Raw genomic sequence first — 17,746 nt, forward strand, 5'->3', positions numbered from 1 at the left:
CCTCTAGCAGTTTCAAAGTTTCCGGTCTGATGTTAAGGTCTTTAATCCATTTGGACTTAATTCTTGTGCATGGCGAGAGAGAAGAATCTATTTTCATCCTTCTGCAGATATTTATCCAGTTTTCAAAACACCATTTGCTGAAGAGGCTGTCTCTTCTCCAATGAGTATTTTTGGCATTTTTATCGAATATCAGGTGGCTATAGCTACTTGGGCTTACATCTGGGTCCTCTATTCTGTTCCACTGATCTACATGTCTGTTTTTGTGCCAGTACCATGCTGTTTTTGTTACTATGGCTCTGTAGTATAGGTTAAAATCAGGTATGGTGATACCACCAGCCTCTTTTTTGTTGCTCAGTATTATTTTAGATATTCGAGGTTTTTTATGATTCCAAATGAATTTTTGGATTGTTTTTTCTATTTCCATGAAGAAAGCCTTTGGAATTTTGATAGGGATTGCATTAAATGTGTAGATTGCTTTAGGTAAGATTGCCATTTTCACGATATTGATTCTCCCAAGCCAGGAACAAGGGATGTTTCTCCACTTTCTAGTGTCTTCTGCAATTTCTCGCTTGAGTGTCTTAAAGTTCTCATTGTATAGATTCTTTACTTCCTTAGTTAGGTTTATTCCAAGGTATTTTATTTTTTTTGATGCAATTGTGAATGGGAGTGATTCTCTGATTTCATCCTCTGTGTGTTTGTTGTTAGCATATATGAAGGCTACTGATTTCTGTGTATTTATTTTGTATCCTGCTACATTGCTGTAGGTTTTGATTAGCTCTAACAGCTTGCTAGTAGAGTCTTTAGGGTCCTTTATGTATAGAATCATGTCATCTGCAAATAGTGATAACTTGATTTCTTCCTTTCCAATTTGTATCCCTTTTATGTGTGTCTCTTGCCTTATTGCTATGGCTAGGACTTCCAAAACTATATTAAATAGAAGTGGAGACAGTGGACACCCTTGTCTTGTTCCTGATTTTAGTGGAAAAGCTTCCAGTTTTTCCCCATTTAGTAATATGTTGGCTGTAGGCTTGTCATAAATAGCCTTTATTATATTGAGATATGTTCCTTCTATTCCCAGTCTCTGTAGGACTTTTATCATGAAGGGATGTTGGATTTTGTCAAATGCTTTCTCTGCATCTAATGAGATGATCATGTGATTTTTGTCCTTCAACCCATTTATGTAATGTATTACATTTATAGATTTGCGTATGTTGAACCATCCCTGCATCTCTGGGATAAAGCCTACTTGGTCAGGGTGAATGATCTTTTTGATATACTCTTGTATTCTGTTTGCCAATATTTTGTTGAGAATTTTTGCATCTATGTTCATGAGGGAGATTGGTCTGTAATTTTCTTTTTTTGTTCTATCTTTGCCTGGTTTTGGTATCAGGGTGATGCTGGCCTCATAGAAGGAGTTTGGTAGGATTCCTTCTTTTTCTATTTCCTGGAAAAGCTTAAGAAGCAATGGTGTTAGCTCTTCCTTAAAAGTCTGGTAAAATTCAGCAGTGAATCCATCCGGGCCTGGGCTTTTTTTAGTTGGGAGATTATTGATAACTGCTCGGATCTCCATGTTTGTTATAGGTCTATTTAAGTGATTAATCTCATTTTGATTTAATTTAGGTAGGTCATATAGATCAAGGAAATCATCCATTTCTTTCAGATTTTCATACTTTGTGGAGTATATGCTTTTATAGTATGTCCCTATAATTTTTTGAATTTCTCTGGAATCTGTTGTGATGTTACCTTGTTCATCTCTGATTTTATTAATTTGTGTCTCTTCTCTCTTTCTTTTGGTCAGATTTGCTAAGGGTTTATCAATCTTGTTTATCCTTTCAAAGAACCAACTCTTTGTTTCATTAATTCTTTGGATTGTTCTTTTTGTTTCTATTTCATTAATTTCTGCCCTAATCTTTATTATTTCTTCCCGTCTACTACTTTTTGGTTTGCCTTGTTCTTCTTTTTCCAAGGCTTTAAGGCGAAGCATTAGGTCGTTTACTTGCGACCTTTCTAATTTCTTAATATAGGCACTTAAGGCTATAAATTTACCTCTTAGAACTGCCTTCATTGTGTCCCAGAGATTTTGGTATGTTGTGTTCTCATTATCATTTGACTCTATAAATTTTTTGATTTCCTTTTTGATTTCTTCATTGACCCACTCATCATTTAGTAGTGTATTGTTTAGCTTCCATGATTTTGTGTATGCTCTATAGCCTTTCTTGCTACTGATTTGTAGTTTAATTCCATTGTGGTCAGATAGAATGCAAGGAATTATTTCAATTTTCCTGAATTTGTTAAGATTTGCTTTGTGTCCTAATATATGGTCTATTTTAGAGAATGTTCCATGTGCTGCTGAAAAGAATGTATATTCTGCAGCCTTTGGATGAAATGTCCTGTATATATCTGTTAGGTCCATATCTTCTATGACCTCATTTAGTCCAGATGCCTCTCTGTTTATTCTTTCCCTGGATGACCTGTCAATTGATGAGAGTGGGGTGTTAAAGTCACCCACCACCACCGTGTTTGGTGTTATCTGTGACCTTAGTTCTAATAGTGTTTGTTTGACGAATTTGGGAGCCCCCATGTTAGGTGCATATATGTTTAGGATTGTAATGTCCTCCTGTTGGAGTGTGCCCTTAATCAATATAAAGTGACCTTCCTTATCTTTTTTGACTAACTTCGGACTAAAGTCCACCCTGTCTGATATTAGGATAGCAACCCCTGCTTGTTTTCTAGGCCCATTTGCTTGAAACACCGTCTTCCAACCTTTCACCCTAAGATAATGTCTATCCTTTGTAGAAAGGTGAGTTTCTTGAAGACAACAAATTGTAGGATCCTGCTTTTTAACCCAGTCTGCAAATCTATGTCTTTTCGTTGGGGCATTGAGACCATTGATATTAAGAGATATTATTGAAAGGTGTGTGTTTATGTTTGCCATTTGTGTGTGTGTGTGTGTGTTACTTGTTCTACCTGTGCTCTCTTCTGTTAACTGGTATTTGAGTATGGCTGGTTTTTTCTAGGTTCCTTATATGTGTGCTTTTCCTTTTGTTCAGCATGAAGGATTCTATCAAGTATTTTCTGTAGAGCTGGTTTTGTCTTCAGATATTCCTTTAACCTGCTTTTGTCATGGAATGTCTTTATTTCTCCATCTATTTGGATGGATAACTTTGCAGGATAAAGTAACCTTGGTTGACAGTTGTTATCTTTCAGAACTTGGAATATATCACTCCAGGCCCTTCTGGCTTTAAAAGTTTGTGTTGAATAATCTGCTGTAATCCTGATGGGCTTGCTTTTGTAGGTAACTTGATTTTTCTCTCTAACTGCTTTCAATATTTTTTCTTTGGTTTGTGTGTTTGGAAGTTTGAGTATAATGTGGCGAGGAGAGTTTCTTTCTGGGTTTTGTCTGGCTGGGGTTCTAAAGGCTTCCTGTATCTGTATTGGCACCTCTTTCCCAATTTGGGGAAAATTTTCCTCTATGATTTTGTTGAAGATGCCTACTATGCCTCTGGAGTGGAATTCTTCTCCTTCTACTATGCCCTGAATTCTTATATTGGATCTTTTCATAGTGTCCCGAATATCTTGAAATTCCCACTCATACTTTTCTATAAGTTTGTCTTTCTCTTTGTTGGACTGCATTAGGTCTGCCACCTGATCTTCTAGCTTAGATATTCTGTCCTCTCCCTCATCCATCCTACTGGTGAGATTTTCTACAGAGTTTTTTATTTCATTAACTGTGTTCTTCATTGCTAATAATTCTGACTGGTTTTTCTTTATTATTTCTATTTCTCTATTTATGTCTTGTATTGCCTTCTTTATTTCATTAAATTGGTGTCCTGCCTCTTCTTTGATTCCTTTGATTTCCTCTTTGATTTCCTCTTTGATTTCTTCTTTGGTTGTATTCATGTGTTCTTTGACCTCTTTGAACATATTTATAATTATTCTTTTGAACTCTTTCTCAGGCATTTCCTCTAACTCTTTCTCACTGGAGGACATTTCTGATGCATTAATACTTTTAGGTGGATTTATATCGTCTTGCTTTTTAGTGTTTCTTGTGTTATAATGTATATATTTTTGCATCTTGGATTAAGTTAATGCTTGGATTTTCTAGCTAGCTGTGTATTCTTAGCTGTATCAATTGATTTGGTGTAAAATATTTTCAGGGTAGGACCTTAAGGTATTAGGTGTGGCTCTTAAGACTCTCAGAGTATCTACAAAGATGTTCTTAGGGGTTGAGTTTCCCTGCTATAGGAGTATTCAAGCAGGCTGAGTGGAATAATATACTGGTAGATTCTAAAATTTAGCTAAACACTGTACCCATTCCATCAACAACAGCCCCAAGTATGTATGCAAGAGTAGTTATTATAATGACCAGATCCTCTATCAACAAAGAGGTTTAGATTTCTGGTCTGTTGAGGTATCCAAGTCAGCTTGTGACCAGGTGAGACCCTTCCCTGGTGCAATCCCAGTTACCTTGGGTGATTGTGGTCTCAGTCAAGTTGCTGCCTGGGTCGTCGGGCTGCTGTTCTGGTTTCTGGAGCTGGGCACTGGCTTTTCCTACGGGGCAAACTGGGCCGCCTCTGCAGCTGTTGTAGGTGCCTCCGCCGGAGCCCCCACCACTGCTGAAGCTGCCGTTGTCGTGTCCACCGCTGCTGCTCACCCCGAAGCCGCTGCTGTCCTGGGTCCGCTGCTGCTGGGGCCACTGGTACCGGTGCTGGAGCCGCTGAAGTTGCTGCCAAATTCTGCTCCTGCTTGGGTCCCGCCGTCAGCCCAAGTTGGCGTGGCCGGGTCCCGGGCCGCTGCTGTGTTCGCTGGAGCTGGGTTCAGGCGGCAGGGGAGGGGAGGGAGCCGCGGCTGTTCTGGTTGTATCGTGTGCTTTGTGTGCTTTTACCTCGCGGTCTGCTCCTCCCTCCGTTGCTCGCTGCCGCTCTCCCCTCACGTTTCCCGAGTTGCGGAGAGCGCGGTGTGAGGGGAAAATCCCACACCTGGCTTGTCCTGCGGCTCGAGTCGAGAGACCGGCGGTTTTCTGCCGCTCCGCGGTTGCGGCGGGTAGCCGAGCGGCCCGGAGCCGCTGTTCCCGGCTGTGCAGGCTCTGGATGCTCTATAACTCTTCCACTTCTCCGCTGCCGCCTCAACTTCCTATACACCTCACTTTTTAGTAAAAGTGTGTATTTTGCTGAGTTTATTTTGGTCTTTCCCCCCCCAGGCTGTTTTGGCGTGGTACCTACGCCGCCATCTTAACCGGAAGTCCCAGCTGTCCACTTTTAAACCTCCCTTCCCCGGGAGCCCTTCTGGTCCAGCTGGACACTGAAGGCTTTGCTGGCAATGGAGCACTAGGGTGAGTGGGTGAATGGCAGAGGAGGGTGTGATGGTGACAGGGACAGCCTCAGTGTGCTGGAGGCGGGGGAGGCAAAGGGTTGGGGTACATGTGTGTATGTATCGGTCACCTCTGAGGACCTCTTCAGCCAACACACACTGATTATTTGATTGCTGTCGGTTGCTGGGCCTGTTCTCTGTGGAAGGCTCAGGAAAACCATGGCAACAAAGAGATAGTTAATGGGCTGGGATAGAGGAGTCCAGGCACTGGTGTCCCCAAGACCACATGGGGAGAGCAGTGTGAGATGACGGTCCTCTGGACTTTTTCTTCTTGTCCAAATGAGGCTCCCTTGGGGATGGGCTATCAGAGAATGTTCTAGTGGGGGGTAATGTCCTGGACCTGCAGCTACAACATGGCAGGATGAACAGGCTTTGGAGTCACCAGATGGCACGGGGGTGGGGGGGGTGTGGATGGCTCTCAGCCGCTGGGCTGCTGAGATTGCTGCCTGGCTCCTAGGAGCCTTCCACAGCCTTCACCAGGCTTTCGGGTGGGTCCTCATCCGTAGAGAGGCCTACATAGTGGTCATTGTAGACACCAGGAAGTAGAGGCACAGGGAGGTTATGGGACATTTCCAGGTGACACAGCCGAATACGGCAGTGTCAGGGCTGGAACTCTGACTCCGTTCTACCAGGGTGGGTGGGTAGGGATGCTTTGGTCTGGAGGACTCCCACATATGTAGTGTGTCTGGGTCCCTCTGGCTGCCTTGTCTTCTGCCCACACAGCTGGGTCTGTCTGATGGTAACTCCTGTCATCTTGATGGAATTTAGAATCACCTAGAGACAAGCCGCTGGGCGTGGCTATGAGGATGTTTCCAGAAGGAAAATGCTGGTGCTCGGAGCACTGTCTTTTTTAGCCAATCCAAGACATGAGCCAATAGGATTGTGCGCCTCACATTTAGGGCGGGTTTTTCCACTTCACTTACCCCAGTAGAAACTCCCTCACAGACATGCCCGAGGCTTGTCTCCTGCGTGAATCTCAATCCAGTAAACAGACAGTATCAATCATCACACGGTGTGACTCAGAATTGATGTGATGTGCTCCTTCTCCGTGGGTGAGGGCTTCCTCTGAGCCGGGCACTGTTTCTGGTTCCATGTGGACAAACTCACTGGTACCTCATGACAACCTCTACTAATTCTGTTCTCTTTGCTGTAACCAAATACCTAACAAGAAGCAATTTAAGGGAGGAAGGATTTATTTCAGCTCACAGTTCCAGGTCGCAGTCCATCATGGAGAGGGAGGCATGGCGGCGGGAGCTCGAGGCAGCTGCTCACATTCAGCCCCCAGCGAGGAAGCAGAGTGATGCATGCTGGGCTCAGCCAGCGCTCTCCCTTTACACGGTCCTGGACCCCAGTCCAGAGAATGGTGTCCTGGTGTTCCCATAGCCAGTTTTTCTCTCTCTCTCTCTCTCAAATAAATAAAAAAAATTAATTGAGAGATAGTTTTTTATAAATGAGGTAATTTTTGTTTACAACAAAACAGGATACAGTCTGAAGGGTTTTCATAAATGTGTGTACCCCCAGGCCAGTCACAGTAGAGAATACTTCCCTTATCCCCCAATCTCCATTGTGCCCCTTCAGGTAAACACGCCTCCCATCCCAAAGCATGTGACGTTGATTTCTGTAGCTATGTTCCAATCACTTTCTGCTAGTGAACTTCACATCCAGGGAAACTGAGCAATGAATGGACCGCTGGTGTTCGGTTTCTTTCATCCAAGAAGGGTGTCTACACCACCACTCCGTTTATAGCTACTGGTTTTCATCATCACAAATTCCCTGGGCTCCACACGCGCCCTTTCTTGCCTGCTGGAAAAAAAGACAGAGACATTTCTCTCCAGCCAGCAGGCTGCAGTGCAGGGCGTGGCCAGCAGGGGGCGCTGGGAGCCCTGCAGCAGCTGCGTCCTGGTTGCGGGGGTGGAGGAGGTGGTGAGGGGAGGGGGTCTCAGGGTCTCAGGTTCCTGAAGCTTCTCCAGCCTGCTCGTGCCTTGCTTCCCTAGGACACCTCCAGGCGGCTGGGCAGTGGGCTGCTTCTGCTCTTGCGAGCCGCCTGTGTCGCTCCTTACAGGTCAGGCTGCTGGTAAGTTCCACATGTTAAACTTCTAGCAAGGGCGTTGAGTGTGGTTGTGCGCAGGAAGCCAGAGCCTCGTGGCTGACGGGGTCTGCTCGTCTCTGCCAACCTCTTCAGGGGGAAGAGGAGCGTTTTCTTGGCGTCCCGGCTCAGGCAACCCCCGGGGAGGGATGGGTAGTTCAGCCCCAATACATGTGTGGGGCCGTTCTATGGCCCTTTGTCTTAGCCCTGGGGTGCAGGGACTCTTACCGTGGGGTGGGGTCCTGTATTTTAGCTCTAGCGTGAGAGGCTCTTTTGGGGGGTTTCTACCTCAGCGAGGGGAGCTATCTTTCTCCATGCAGTTCCCTTCTGGGTTAGAGGCTCATCCTTGGGGGTCCTACCAAGGACCCCGGGCCCTCTCTTGGAGACTCTTCCCCACAGTCTCAGGGGCTCCAGCTCACTGAAGGGCGTTCTTCCAGCATTGTGGGCCGAGGCTGTTTCCCATGCGAAGTTTGTTCTTTTTATTAATGGTTAATGCCTTGTTAATTCAGTCATTTATGGTAAATTAATCAGTCTCTCTTTTTTTTTTTTAGTTAATCTGTTTTCAAGTTTACTTATTTGCGAGCGGGGCTGGGGTGGGAGAGTGTGGGCGCACCAGGGCCTCTTGCTACCGTAAACAAACGCTAGATGCTTCCGCCGTTTTATGCATCTGGCTTTAGGTGGGTAGTGGGGCGTCGAACTTGGGCAGCCAGGCTTTGCAAGTAAGTGTCCTTAACCATTGAGCTATCTTTCTGCCCAATAATTCTGTTCTTAAGCATTTGTGTGTATTAATTGTACAAAAGAATGCATTTGACTGTGAGATTTTTATTTACTCTTTTTAAATTTTTTTGTTTATTTATTTGAGAGTGACAGAGAGACAAAGGGGGGGGGGAGAGAGTGAGAGAGAGAGAGAGAGAGGGAGGGAGGGAGGGAGGGAGGGAGAGAGGGGGAGAGAGAGGAAGAGAATGGGCGCACCAGGGCTTCCAGCCACTGCAAAGGAACTCCAAACGCGTGCACCCCCTTGTGCATCTGGCTAACGGCTAACGTGGGTCCTGGGGAACTGAGCCTCGAACCCGGGTCCTTAGGCTTCACAGGCAAGCATTTAACCGTTAAGCCATTTCTCCAGGCCGACTGTGAGATTTTTATATGCGCATATAATATATTTCAATCGAATTCATTCCCATTCTTTTCTATTTTTTCCCTGTCCTCCCTTCTGGTCCCCTTCCTCGTTTTTTAAAAAATATTTTATCTATTTATTTGGGGAGGGAGGGAGAATAGGCATGCCGAGGCCGCCGCCACTGCATATGAACTCCAGGTACATGTGTGGGTACTGGGGAATTGAACCTGGGTCCTTAGTCTTCTCAGGCAAGTGCCTTAACTGCTAAGCCAGCTCCAGCTCCCTCCATTTTTTAAAATACATATTTTTATTTATTTGCAAGCAGACAGAGGGTGTAGAGAGAGTGCACAGCTTCTTGTCACTGCAAATGAACACCAGACACACGTGCCACTTTGTGCAACTGACTTTACATGGGTGGCTTGGTAATTGAACTCAGTCCAGCAGGCATTGCAAGCAGGTTTCTTTAACTGCTGGGCCATCCCCCCAGCACCCTCTCCCCTTCCTAAATAGTTCCCCTTTTATTTTAAGGTATTTTTTTTCCTGGTAGACATTATATTTCACTAAATATTACACGTAGTACACAGAATTTGTGTTCGTTGGCTGTAATTGATTAATAGCAGTCTAGCAGTAGTTATGTTTTGGGGGAGTCCAACGTTACATATGAAGCTGGGAGTGGTTGCTCACACCTTGAGTCTCAGCACTCAGGAGGCTGAGGTAGAAGGATCACCATGACTTTGAGATCAGACTGGGGCTACAGAGTGAGTTACAGGTCACCCAGGTTAGAGTGAGACCTTGGAATTAAATAAAATGGCGGGGGAGGGGAAAACAAGCAAGGAAGAAAGAAAAGAAAAGGAAAGAAAAGAAACCAAAGGTTCTCTGTAGAGTTTCTGTGTGGTCTCTTTGCACCCACACTGACCATGAATGGTATCAGGCCATCACAATTTCTGCCAGGAAATGGCTTGCAAAGCCATTTGGGAATTGGGGACTGCCTTTCTAGTGTCTTTGACCTTCAGTGTGATGTCTAGTTCCTTGCAGGAAAACGGGGTGCTAGTGACCAGAGCTCTGTGGCAGTGTTGTAATTACCCAGTTCTCGAGACTCCTGTGGTTGCAAGGGGATGGTCCACCGAGGCATAGCCTGAGGTCTCTAGGATGCTGCACTTGACCATCACAGAATTGTCATGACCCTAAGAATGGGGTGTGGCTCTCCAGTGCTTACACAGAAATGACAAACTCAGTTCCCTTAACTCTCAGCTTGAGCCATGATCTGAGAATCCAAGGGCTTCTGGTCCGGCCTTACCACAGGGAAGCTTTGGTCTCTCTCAGGCAAGGCTGGCTTTGCTGTCAAGGAAACACCATATTGAATTCTTCCGGGAGTGGGATGCCAATCAAGTGGTAGAGTGCCTTCTTCCTAGGTGCAAGGCCTGGGTTCCATCCCTGGCATGGGGAGAAAATTCTTTTTATTTTTATTTATTTTTATTTTTATTTATTTGAGAGCAACAGACACAGAGAGAAAGACAGAGGGGGAGAGAGAGAGAATGGGCGTGCCAGGGCTTCCAGCCTCTGCAAACGAACTCCAGATGCGTGTGCCCCCTTGTGCATCTGGCTAACGTGGGACCTGGGGAACCGAGCCTCGAACCGGGGTCCTTAGGCTTCACAGGCAAGCGCTCAACCGCTAAGCCATCTCTCCAGCCGGAGAAAATTCTTTTAAACATTGTGCTGTGCTTCATTTACAATTGAGTTCATATCAGGACAGGTTTCTTATGTGAGAGGAGAAGGTTACTCAGGAAATAATGGGGTCCTGGAACATGGGGTGGGGATGTCAGTTGAATACAGATGAAACGCCACCTGAACCTCCAAGGTGCCTGCCTGAACGTGGCTCTTGGGAAGTCTCTGACCTGCAGGGCTGGAGAAGATTCCCTTTCTCTGTGATGAACCCTGGGGCCAGGCTGGAGCAATAAGGCAAGGAGAGAGAGAGAATATGAATGGGCGCACCAAGGCCTCCCGCTGCTGCAGTTAAACTCGAGGCATGCACCACTTTTTGCATCTGGGGTTATGTAGGTACTGAGGAATTGAACCAGGCTGGCAGACTTTGCAAGCATGTGCCTTTAATCACTGAGCTATCTCTGCAGCCCAAAAGTATTAGTTTTACGTTTTAGTCTTTTTTTTTTTTGTTTTGTTTTTCCAGTACTGAGGATGAAACGCAAGACCTTGTGCATGTTGGACAAGTGCTATACCACTCAACTCCCTTCCCAAGCCTCCTGTAGTCTGCAGGTGGCAGATTACCCATGGCATTGTGACTGAGTCTGTGGAGTGATGAATATTGCCCATAGCAGCACAAAGGGTCTCAGTGGCAGCGGAGCCATTAGAGGAATGGATTTGGCTGGTTATGAATCGTCCTCCCTGGGCTCCACACGCGCCCTTTCTTGCCTGCTGGGGAAAGAGACCTTGACATTTCTCTCCAGCCAGCCGGCGTGCAGTGCAGGGCGTGGCCAGCAGAGGGCGCTGGGAGCCCTGCAGCAGCTGCGTCTTGGTTGCGGGGGTGGGGGAGGTGGTGGTGGGTCTCAGGTTCCTGAAGCTTCTCCAGCCCACTTGTGCCTTGCTTCCCCAGGATCTCTGCAGGCGGCTGGGCAGTGGGCTGCTTCTGCTTTTGCGAGCCTGTGTCGCTCCTTACAGGTCAGGTTGCTGGTTAAACTTCCAGCAAGTTCGTTGAGTGTGGCCCCAGAGAAACTGTGTTCTGTTCTTGTGCGCAGGAAGCCAGAGCCTCCTGGCTGACAGCCTTCAACAGGGTCTGCACGCCCCACCTGTGGGATTGTGGGAGGCATTTGCTCTGGGGAGGGGCTTTTTCTTGGGCGCGGGGCTTGGATGGGGCTGTTTTCCTTGGCACCACCAGTTCAGGAGTCTCTCCTTTGGAGGGCTCTTTGTCAACCTTGGGGGTTTTGATACTCCCAATCTTGGGGGTCTAGGATGATCCCTTGGGGGTCTTTCTCAGCCAGGGGTGTCTCAATTATGGGGGCTCCTTTGGGGGTCTTTTCAGCTCTGGGGGGGTCTCTCTTGGGGCTCTCTCAGCCCCGCAGGAGGTCTCTCTCGGCTCTGGGGCTGTGTGGCTGTGGACATTTCTGTAAAACACCTTAGCCAGAGGTGGTGGTGCAATCCAAGCACTCTGGAGGTAACGGCAGGGGGATCAGGAGTGCAAGGTATTACTTGGCTGTATGGTTTAAGACTAGCCTGGGCTACATGATCTTGTTTCCAAAAGCCAAACTTCCCAAACAACCTCACTCAAGTCACGCTACTAACAAAAACAAGAGTCCTGTACCCACAGAGTCCTGTCTCCTCAGAGACCTGTCCCTTTAGAGTCCTGTCCCCTCAGAGTCCTGTCCCTTTAGAGTCCTGTTCCCACAGAGTGCTGTCCCCTCAGAGTCCAGTCCCCTCAGAGACCTGTGTCCTCCAGCAGCTGTGCTGTTTTTCACTTTCCTGTTAGACTTCCTTCTGGAACTTTCCCTGTCTTTGTGGCTCTCCCTCCTGATAGGGTGCAAAATGAAATGCAGGTATGACAGGCCCCAGTGGCTTCTCCACTTTCGTGCTGATCTTCCCAATCGGGGCTGTCAGGAGGCCCTGGGCTTGCACAGGCCTGAGTGACAACCCTTTGGTGTGGCGTGTTTGCGAATCTCATGTACATCTCTCCCGGGGCTTCCTCTGGCCATGGGGTGTGCACAGGGAGCAGGGGCGCAGATGTGTTGCCAGCTGTCTCCAGGGACGTGGTTGTGGCATTCACTGTAGATCAGAGATAGTGAGGGGGGGCCAGCTCCGTGTGTGTAGTGGCCTGGTCACATGACCGGGTTCCATTTCCACCTTCTTAATCTATGAAACAGGGCTTTCTACTGACACCATTGGGTGGCAGGACTGTGTGGGAGGATGCCCATGGGCACTTGGCTTGGGGCTGGCAGTGTGGATGCAGGGCAGCTGGCAGTTAACCTGTGGTGATTATTAGCATTATTTATACCTACTGCTCCCTGCCACTAGTCAGCCTGTGTCCACAGAGCCGAAACCCAGAGGAGCAATCAGGGTCGTGGTGCCTGTGGGTCTGGGAGGTGGGCACAGCTGCCCACTGCTGTCCTGGACCTGGCACTTTCTGATGAGTCTGTGTGGCTTGCTGCTGGGTAATATAGTCTCAGAGTGGCCCTTAGGCTCTGGGCTCCTTGCCTGGTCCCCTGACAGTCACATCCTTAGCTGGCACCCTGCCAGTTCAGGGTGAGAGCTGCTGCACCCCAGGAAGTCAAATTGCCATGATTAGCAGATAAAATTCCATCTGCTGAGGAATTTACGAGAGTTATTACTACCTATAAAACCGACCTGAGGAGAAGGATGGATCCGAGGGTTAGAGCCCTTCCGATGCCGTCGTGACTCTTAAATAAGGTGGCACGGGTTTCTGCTGGAGGGGGTGGGACCCTGTGTGTGTCAGGCCCAGGAGGTGGCTGTTGGGGGGCGGGGGGGGGGCGAGGTACACTGCCAAGGGAAGAAGGAAGGGTCAGCTGTCTGCAAACCCCGCATATGCCCCCGAGGATGCAGCCATGCTAGGGGTAAGGTGGGGAGGAGCTCCACCACGCTGTCTTTGGGGACAGGGGAGCCTCTGCTTTAGATGGGCCTCCGTGGGGCCAGTGGCTTGCTCCTGCCTGGGTACCATGCTATCTAGAGTCAACTGGGCAGGGTGTCACGCAGCCCGCTCCCCAGGTTGGTTCTGACCTTGAACTCCCCACCCCCCGCACTTCTCACCCCACCTTTGGCTTCCAGACGACAGCATGACCTCATCGCTCTTGAACCTACACTGGAAGAGGGTCTTGGGGCGGAAGTGCCACCATCTTGGGCCTCAGCCTGGACATCCTGCTGAGCTCACCAGCTGACTGGCTGAGCATTGCTGACACCGCTACCCGAGGTGCTTGTCAGAGCAATTGACGCAGGGGAGGCGAGGACCGGGTCTCATGCCTGGGCAGCGGGGAGGCACCGTACCACGCTCAAACCAGCCTTATGTGGGTTTCCGGCTGTGGCTACTGTCAGTTGAGTGACCAACAGACTTGTGCATCGGGGATGGTGTGGGATGGGCTAGCCACAGTCACTTTAGTGTGTTCTCCACCGTGTGAAACCCGGGAGGGCCTGGATCCTGGGCAGGCTTTGGGAGTCCCAGGCCTGGAGCCCAACAGTTCTGAGCTTTCTTAGGGCCAGAGAGTCATTCTAATTCCCTGACTGTATCGGTCACTTGTCTCATTGCTGTGACAGAATGCCTGACAGTGGCAACTTAAGGCAGGAAGGATCTATTCTGGCTCCCAGGTTTAATGGAGGCAGGAGCAGGAAGCAGCTGTTTACATTGTGTCCACAGTCAGGAAGCAGAGAGAGATGAATGCTGATGCTCAGCTTGCTGTCTCCTTTTTATTTAGTCCAAAAACTCCAGCCCATCGGATGGTGCCACCCACAGTTAAGAGTGGGCATCCCTCACAGACATGTCCAGAGATTTGTCTCCTAGGCGACTCTAGGTTCAGTTAGTCAAGTTGACAGTATTAACCATCACACTGAGATTGAAGGCCGTGTGATGACCAGCATGTGGTCCTGCACATGTGCTGTCTGTAAGAGGGAGTCACGGGTGTCTGCAAGCACAGAGCCTGCTGCTGACCCTGAGGACTGGGGAGCAGCCAGGAAGGCTCCCGGGAAGAGGTGACACCAGACTGGAGTCTTTAACATGAATTGATTATGCAGAGAAGAGGGTTGGAGCCAGGAGGCCAGAAATCTTCTGAGGCAGGAGTGACCTGAGCCTGGTTGCTGGAGGATCTAGCCTGGGGTGGGGTGGGTGAACCTTGGGATGACAGAACAAGCTACTATTTGACAGGCCACAGACTTGGACTCCCCAGCCATGGGCCGTGGGTCACTGTTGGCATCTTCCAGCTGATCAGTTTGTTCACAGAGGGATTGGGGGCACTGAGAGACGAGGTGACCACTATTGACGTCTGTTGAGCCTAGTGCAGAGAAGTTGTTAATATGTTCCGAGCCTATCCCCAGCCCACCATGGGGAACAATCTGCTGAAATATGCGCGGTGCCAGGGCCAAGAAACCTTGAGCCCCACTCCTGGCATATGGGTGGCTCTCAGTTCAGGTGGTGCTCTGGGCAAGGCTGGGGGCACCTGTGTCAAGCTCGCTCTCATAGTAGGGAACTTGCTTCTTTTTGACCCAGTGTTCTTCTGATTCTGTTTGTCACAGTAGGCAGTGTTACTCGAACCAGGTGCCAGTTGCTGGTAATCTAGTGGGAGTGGGCGCTGTGACCACAGGACCCGGAGCTTCAGCACTCCTGGAAGCCCTCCCCAGGACTTCATCTTCATGAAGTCTAGGGACAGTCCATCCACCGGGGACGCAGGCCTGCGAGCTTGGTCTTTGGAGGACTGTGCTGAGGATGGAATCCAGGGCCTTGCCCGAGTCAGGCCAGTGCTCTGCTACTGAGTCCCAGCCTCTGCCCTGTGACTGTTGTTTTGAGACAGGATCATGGCAAGTTGCTTAAGCTGACCTCCAACTTGCTTGTAGCCCAGGCAGGATTTGAGTGACCATCCTTTTGCCTTAGGCTGGGATGATGGGTCTGTGCCACTGGGCCCTACTGAGCTTGTGCTTCCCCCCTTTCTCTGCATGTGTACGTGCGTGTGTGAAGGTCAGAGGTTGATGTCTCACATCTTCATCAGTCACTCTCCACCTTACTTTTCTTTTGAGTCAGGGTCTTGCTGAATGTAGAGCTTACTGGTACTGCTAGACCAACTAGCGAGAAAGATCCAGAAATCTTGCTGTCTCCACCTTTCCAGTCCCTGGATTGCAGGAATATGCCATCACACTCAACTATTATGTGGGAGTTTGGGATTTGAACTCAGAGCCTCATGTTTGTGTGGCGAACATTGTACTAACTAAGCCATCTCCCTAGTCCCTGAGCTTGGGTTTTCTTTTCTCCAGGTGTGGTCTCACTCCAGCCCAGGCTGACTTAGAGCTCACTCTGTAGCCCAGGCTGGCCTGGAACTCAAGGAGATCCTCCTACCTCAGCCTCCGGAATGCTGGGACTAAAGATGTGAGCCACCATGCCTGGCTCTGGCTTGGTTTTTTTTTTTTGTTTGTTTCTGTTTTCATTTATTTATTTGAGAAAGAGAAAGAGGAAGAGAGAGAGAATGGGTGCACCAGGGCCTCCAGCCCCTGCAAACAAACTCCAGACACATGTATCCCCTTGTGCATCTGGCTAACATGGGTCCTGGGGACTCAAACCTGGGTCCTTTGGCTTTCGAGGAAAGCGCCTTAACCACTAAGCCATCCCTCCAGCCCTGGCTTGGGTTTTTTAGTAGCTGGATATTCTTTCACAACTCCCGCTGGTCTCAAGGCCCTCACAGCTATGACCCTGCTGCCTCCAGGCTCCCTGGGAGAGTCATGCAGAACCTCATGTGCCTGCCGCTCCCCCACCCTCCACTCAGCCTCCTGCAGCGAGGCCACGGACTCTCTGCTTGTACTCAGTGCCCTCGTCCAGCAGCCTAGGGGGGCACTTGACCCTGTGTTGGGGCAGTGGGGGTTGGCTGGATGCCAGATGGCAGAATCCAACAGCCGTCATGTGGGTTTGCTCTGTGATGTTGGTGACTGGAGTGCTGGGCGTGGGGGTTGCTGCACATTGGTCATTCTGAGGTGCTGTGTGTCTGACGTGGCGCCTCTGCAAGGGAAGGGCCAGCGCCCTGCCTGTGGCTTCCCAGGCCCTGCATCTGCCCACCTGTGGCTCTCACGCCCTTAGCCTTGCTTGGCAGAATGAAATCCGTCAGGATGCAGCATGGGCAAGGCCCCATGGTTTTTTTTTCCCCCCTCATCCTGATGGCAGAAGCAGGGGTTCCTGTTGTCCTCAGTTCATAGATAAGGAAACCTCACTTGAGAGATCCTGGGAACAGAGTTGAACCTCTGGATATGGCGACTCTGGGGTAACCCAGGTTGGTGCCCATGGAGCTCACTTCCTGCCAGTGTTCACCCCTTTCTTGTAACCCCATCTCCATCAGAGGAAACAGACTTTTCTCTGTGAGGTCAAAGGGTAGAACTGGTTTCAAAAGCAAGAACTTTCTAGAAACTTTCCAGCTTGCATTGAAGAGTGCTGTGTTTTCTAGCAAGGCTGTGAGAACCCTCTTGCTGGCGTGATCTAGTAGGGGCCAATGATCACTATTTGGGAGGTAGTGGGGCCCAGCTCAGAAGATCCCTGCGTTCTTCCCTTTGGGGATCCAAGTCCTCCTTGGAGACTCTGGGAGAGGGGGACAATGACCCTCTGAGCAATGAAGCTCAGTGCAGGCTGGTCTGTGTCCAGGCCACCAGTTCCCTCCCACCCCCACCCACTTCCCTCTTAGCTCAGAGAAAAACCATTCATTCTGTCCTGCTTGTTGGTGGAATGGTGGGCCATAGATGACCTTGAGAAGGGGACAGGAGTGGGCCTCGATTTGGTGGCATATCTCCCTTTTGCTCCCCCCAGAACACCTACTGTGTGCCTGGGTCATGGAACTGAGGAACAGGTGATTTTGCCCTCAGTGAGCTCTTGCATCTGGTTCCCAAGCATGCAAGCACAGCCAAGAACCACAGGTACCCAGTGTTAGAGCCCAAGGATCTGCGTTTTGTCACAGGCTTCAGAGGGGACCAGGAACCAGGGGCACTGGGCAGAGCTAAGGCTCCAGGGTGAGCGTGGGAAGGGATGCGGCTGGGTCACAGCTTGTGTGGTGAGAGGTGGTGGAGGTGCTGGACTCTTTCTGCACCCCAGGGAGCTGGTAGGAGCAGAGGCTCTGTCCAGGGGCCTCTGCTCTATGCGCCAGGGACCAGCAAATGCACGGGCACCAGTGTGACCATCCGGGTCCTGCGATTGGTGACCATGACCATGACCATGTGGGTGCAATTCTTACCTGCCATGAACATGTGGGTGCGATTCTTACCTGCTGTGGTTCTCTGCTGTGTCATGGTGCTGGAGAGAGGTGGTGGGGGTGATGGGGATCTGAGGAAGGCAGGTCACCTAGAGCCCTGTTCCTTGCCTCCAGAGCATGACATCTACCAGAGCTTCCCTTAAGGACCACGTCTGGGCTGACCTCAAGGCCTTTGCTCCAAGATCAGATGCTGGATGGAACTGTGCCTCCAGGGACAGCAAACTCAGCTTC

At 49.3% G+C, this 17,746-nt stretch overlaps 2 protein-coding genes across 2 annotated transcripts in view; both read left to right on the forward strand.

The window, feature by feature from the left end:
- Positions 1–17,658, forward strand: part of Arhgef10l (Rho guanine nucleotide exchange factor 10 like) — a 148,103-nt gene extending 130,445 nt beyond the window's left edge. Inside the window, exon 28 of the mRNA XM_045149085.1 lies at positions 17,411–17,658. Within this exon, the coding sequence (XP_045005020.1) occupies positions 17,411–17,658 (248 nt within the window). The remainder of the gene's footprint in view (positions 1–17,410) is intronic.
- Actl8 (actin like 8) overlaps positions 7,334–17,746 on the forward strand; it is a 59,958-nt gene continuing 49,545 nt past the window's right edge. Inside the window, exon 1 of the mRNA XM_004657352.2 lies at positions 7,334–7,444. The gene's annotated coding sequence lies outside the window, so the exon portion shown is untranslated. The remainder of the gene's footprint in view (positions 7,445–17,746) is intronic.

The sequence above is a fragment of the Jaculus jaculus genome, chromosome 5, assembly GCF_020740685.1.
Source record: "Jaculus jaculus isolate mJacJac1 chromosome 5, mJacJac1.mat.Y.cur, whole genome shotgun sequence".
In the NCBI taxonomy this organism is placed as follows: Eukaryota; Metazoa; Chordata; class Mammalia; order Rodentia; family Dipodidae; genus Jaculus; species Jaculus jaculus.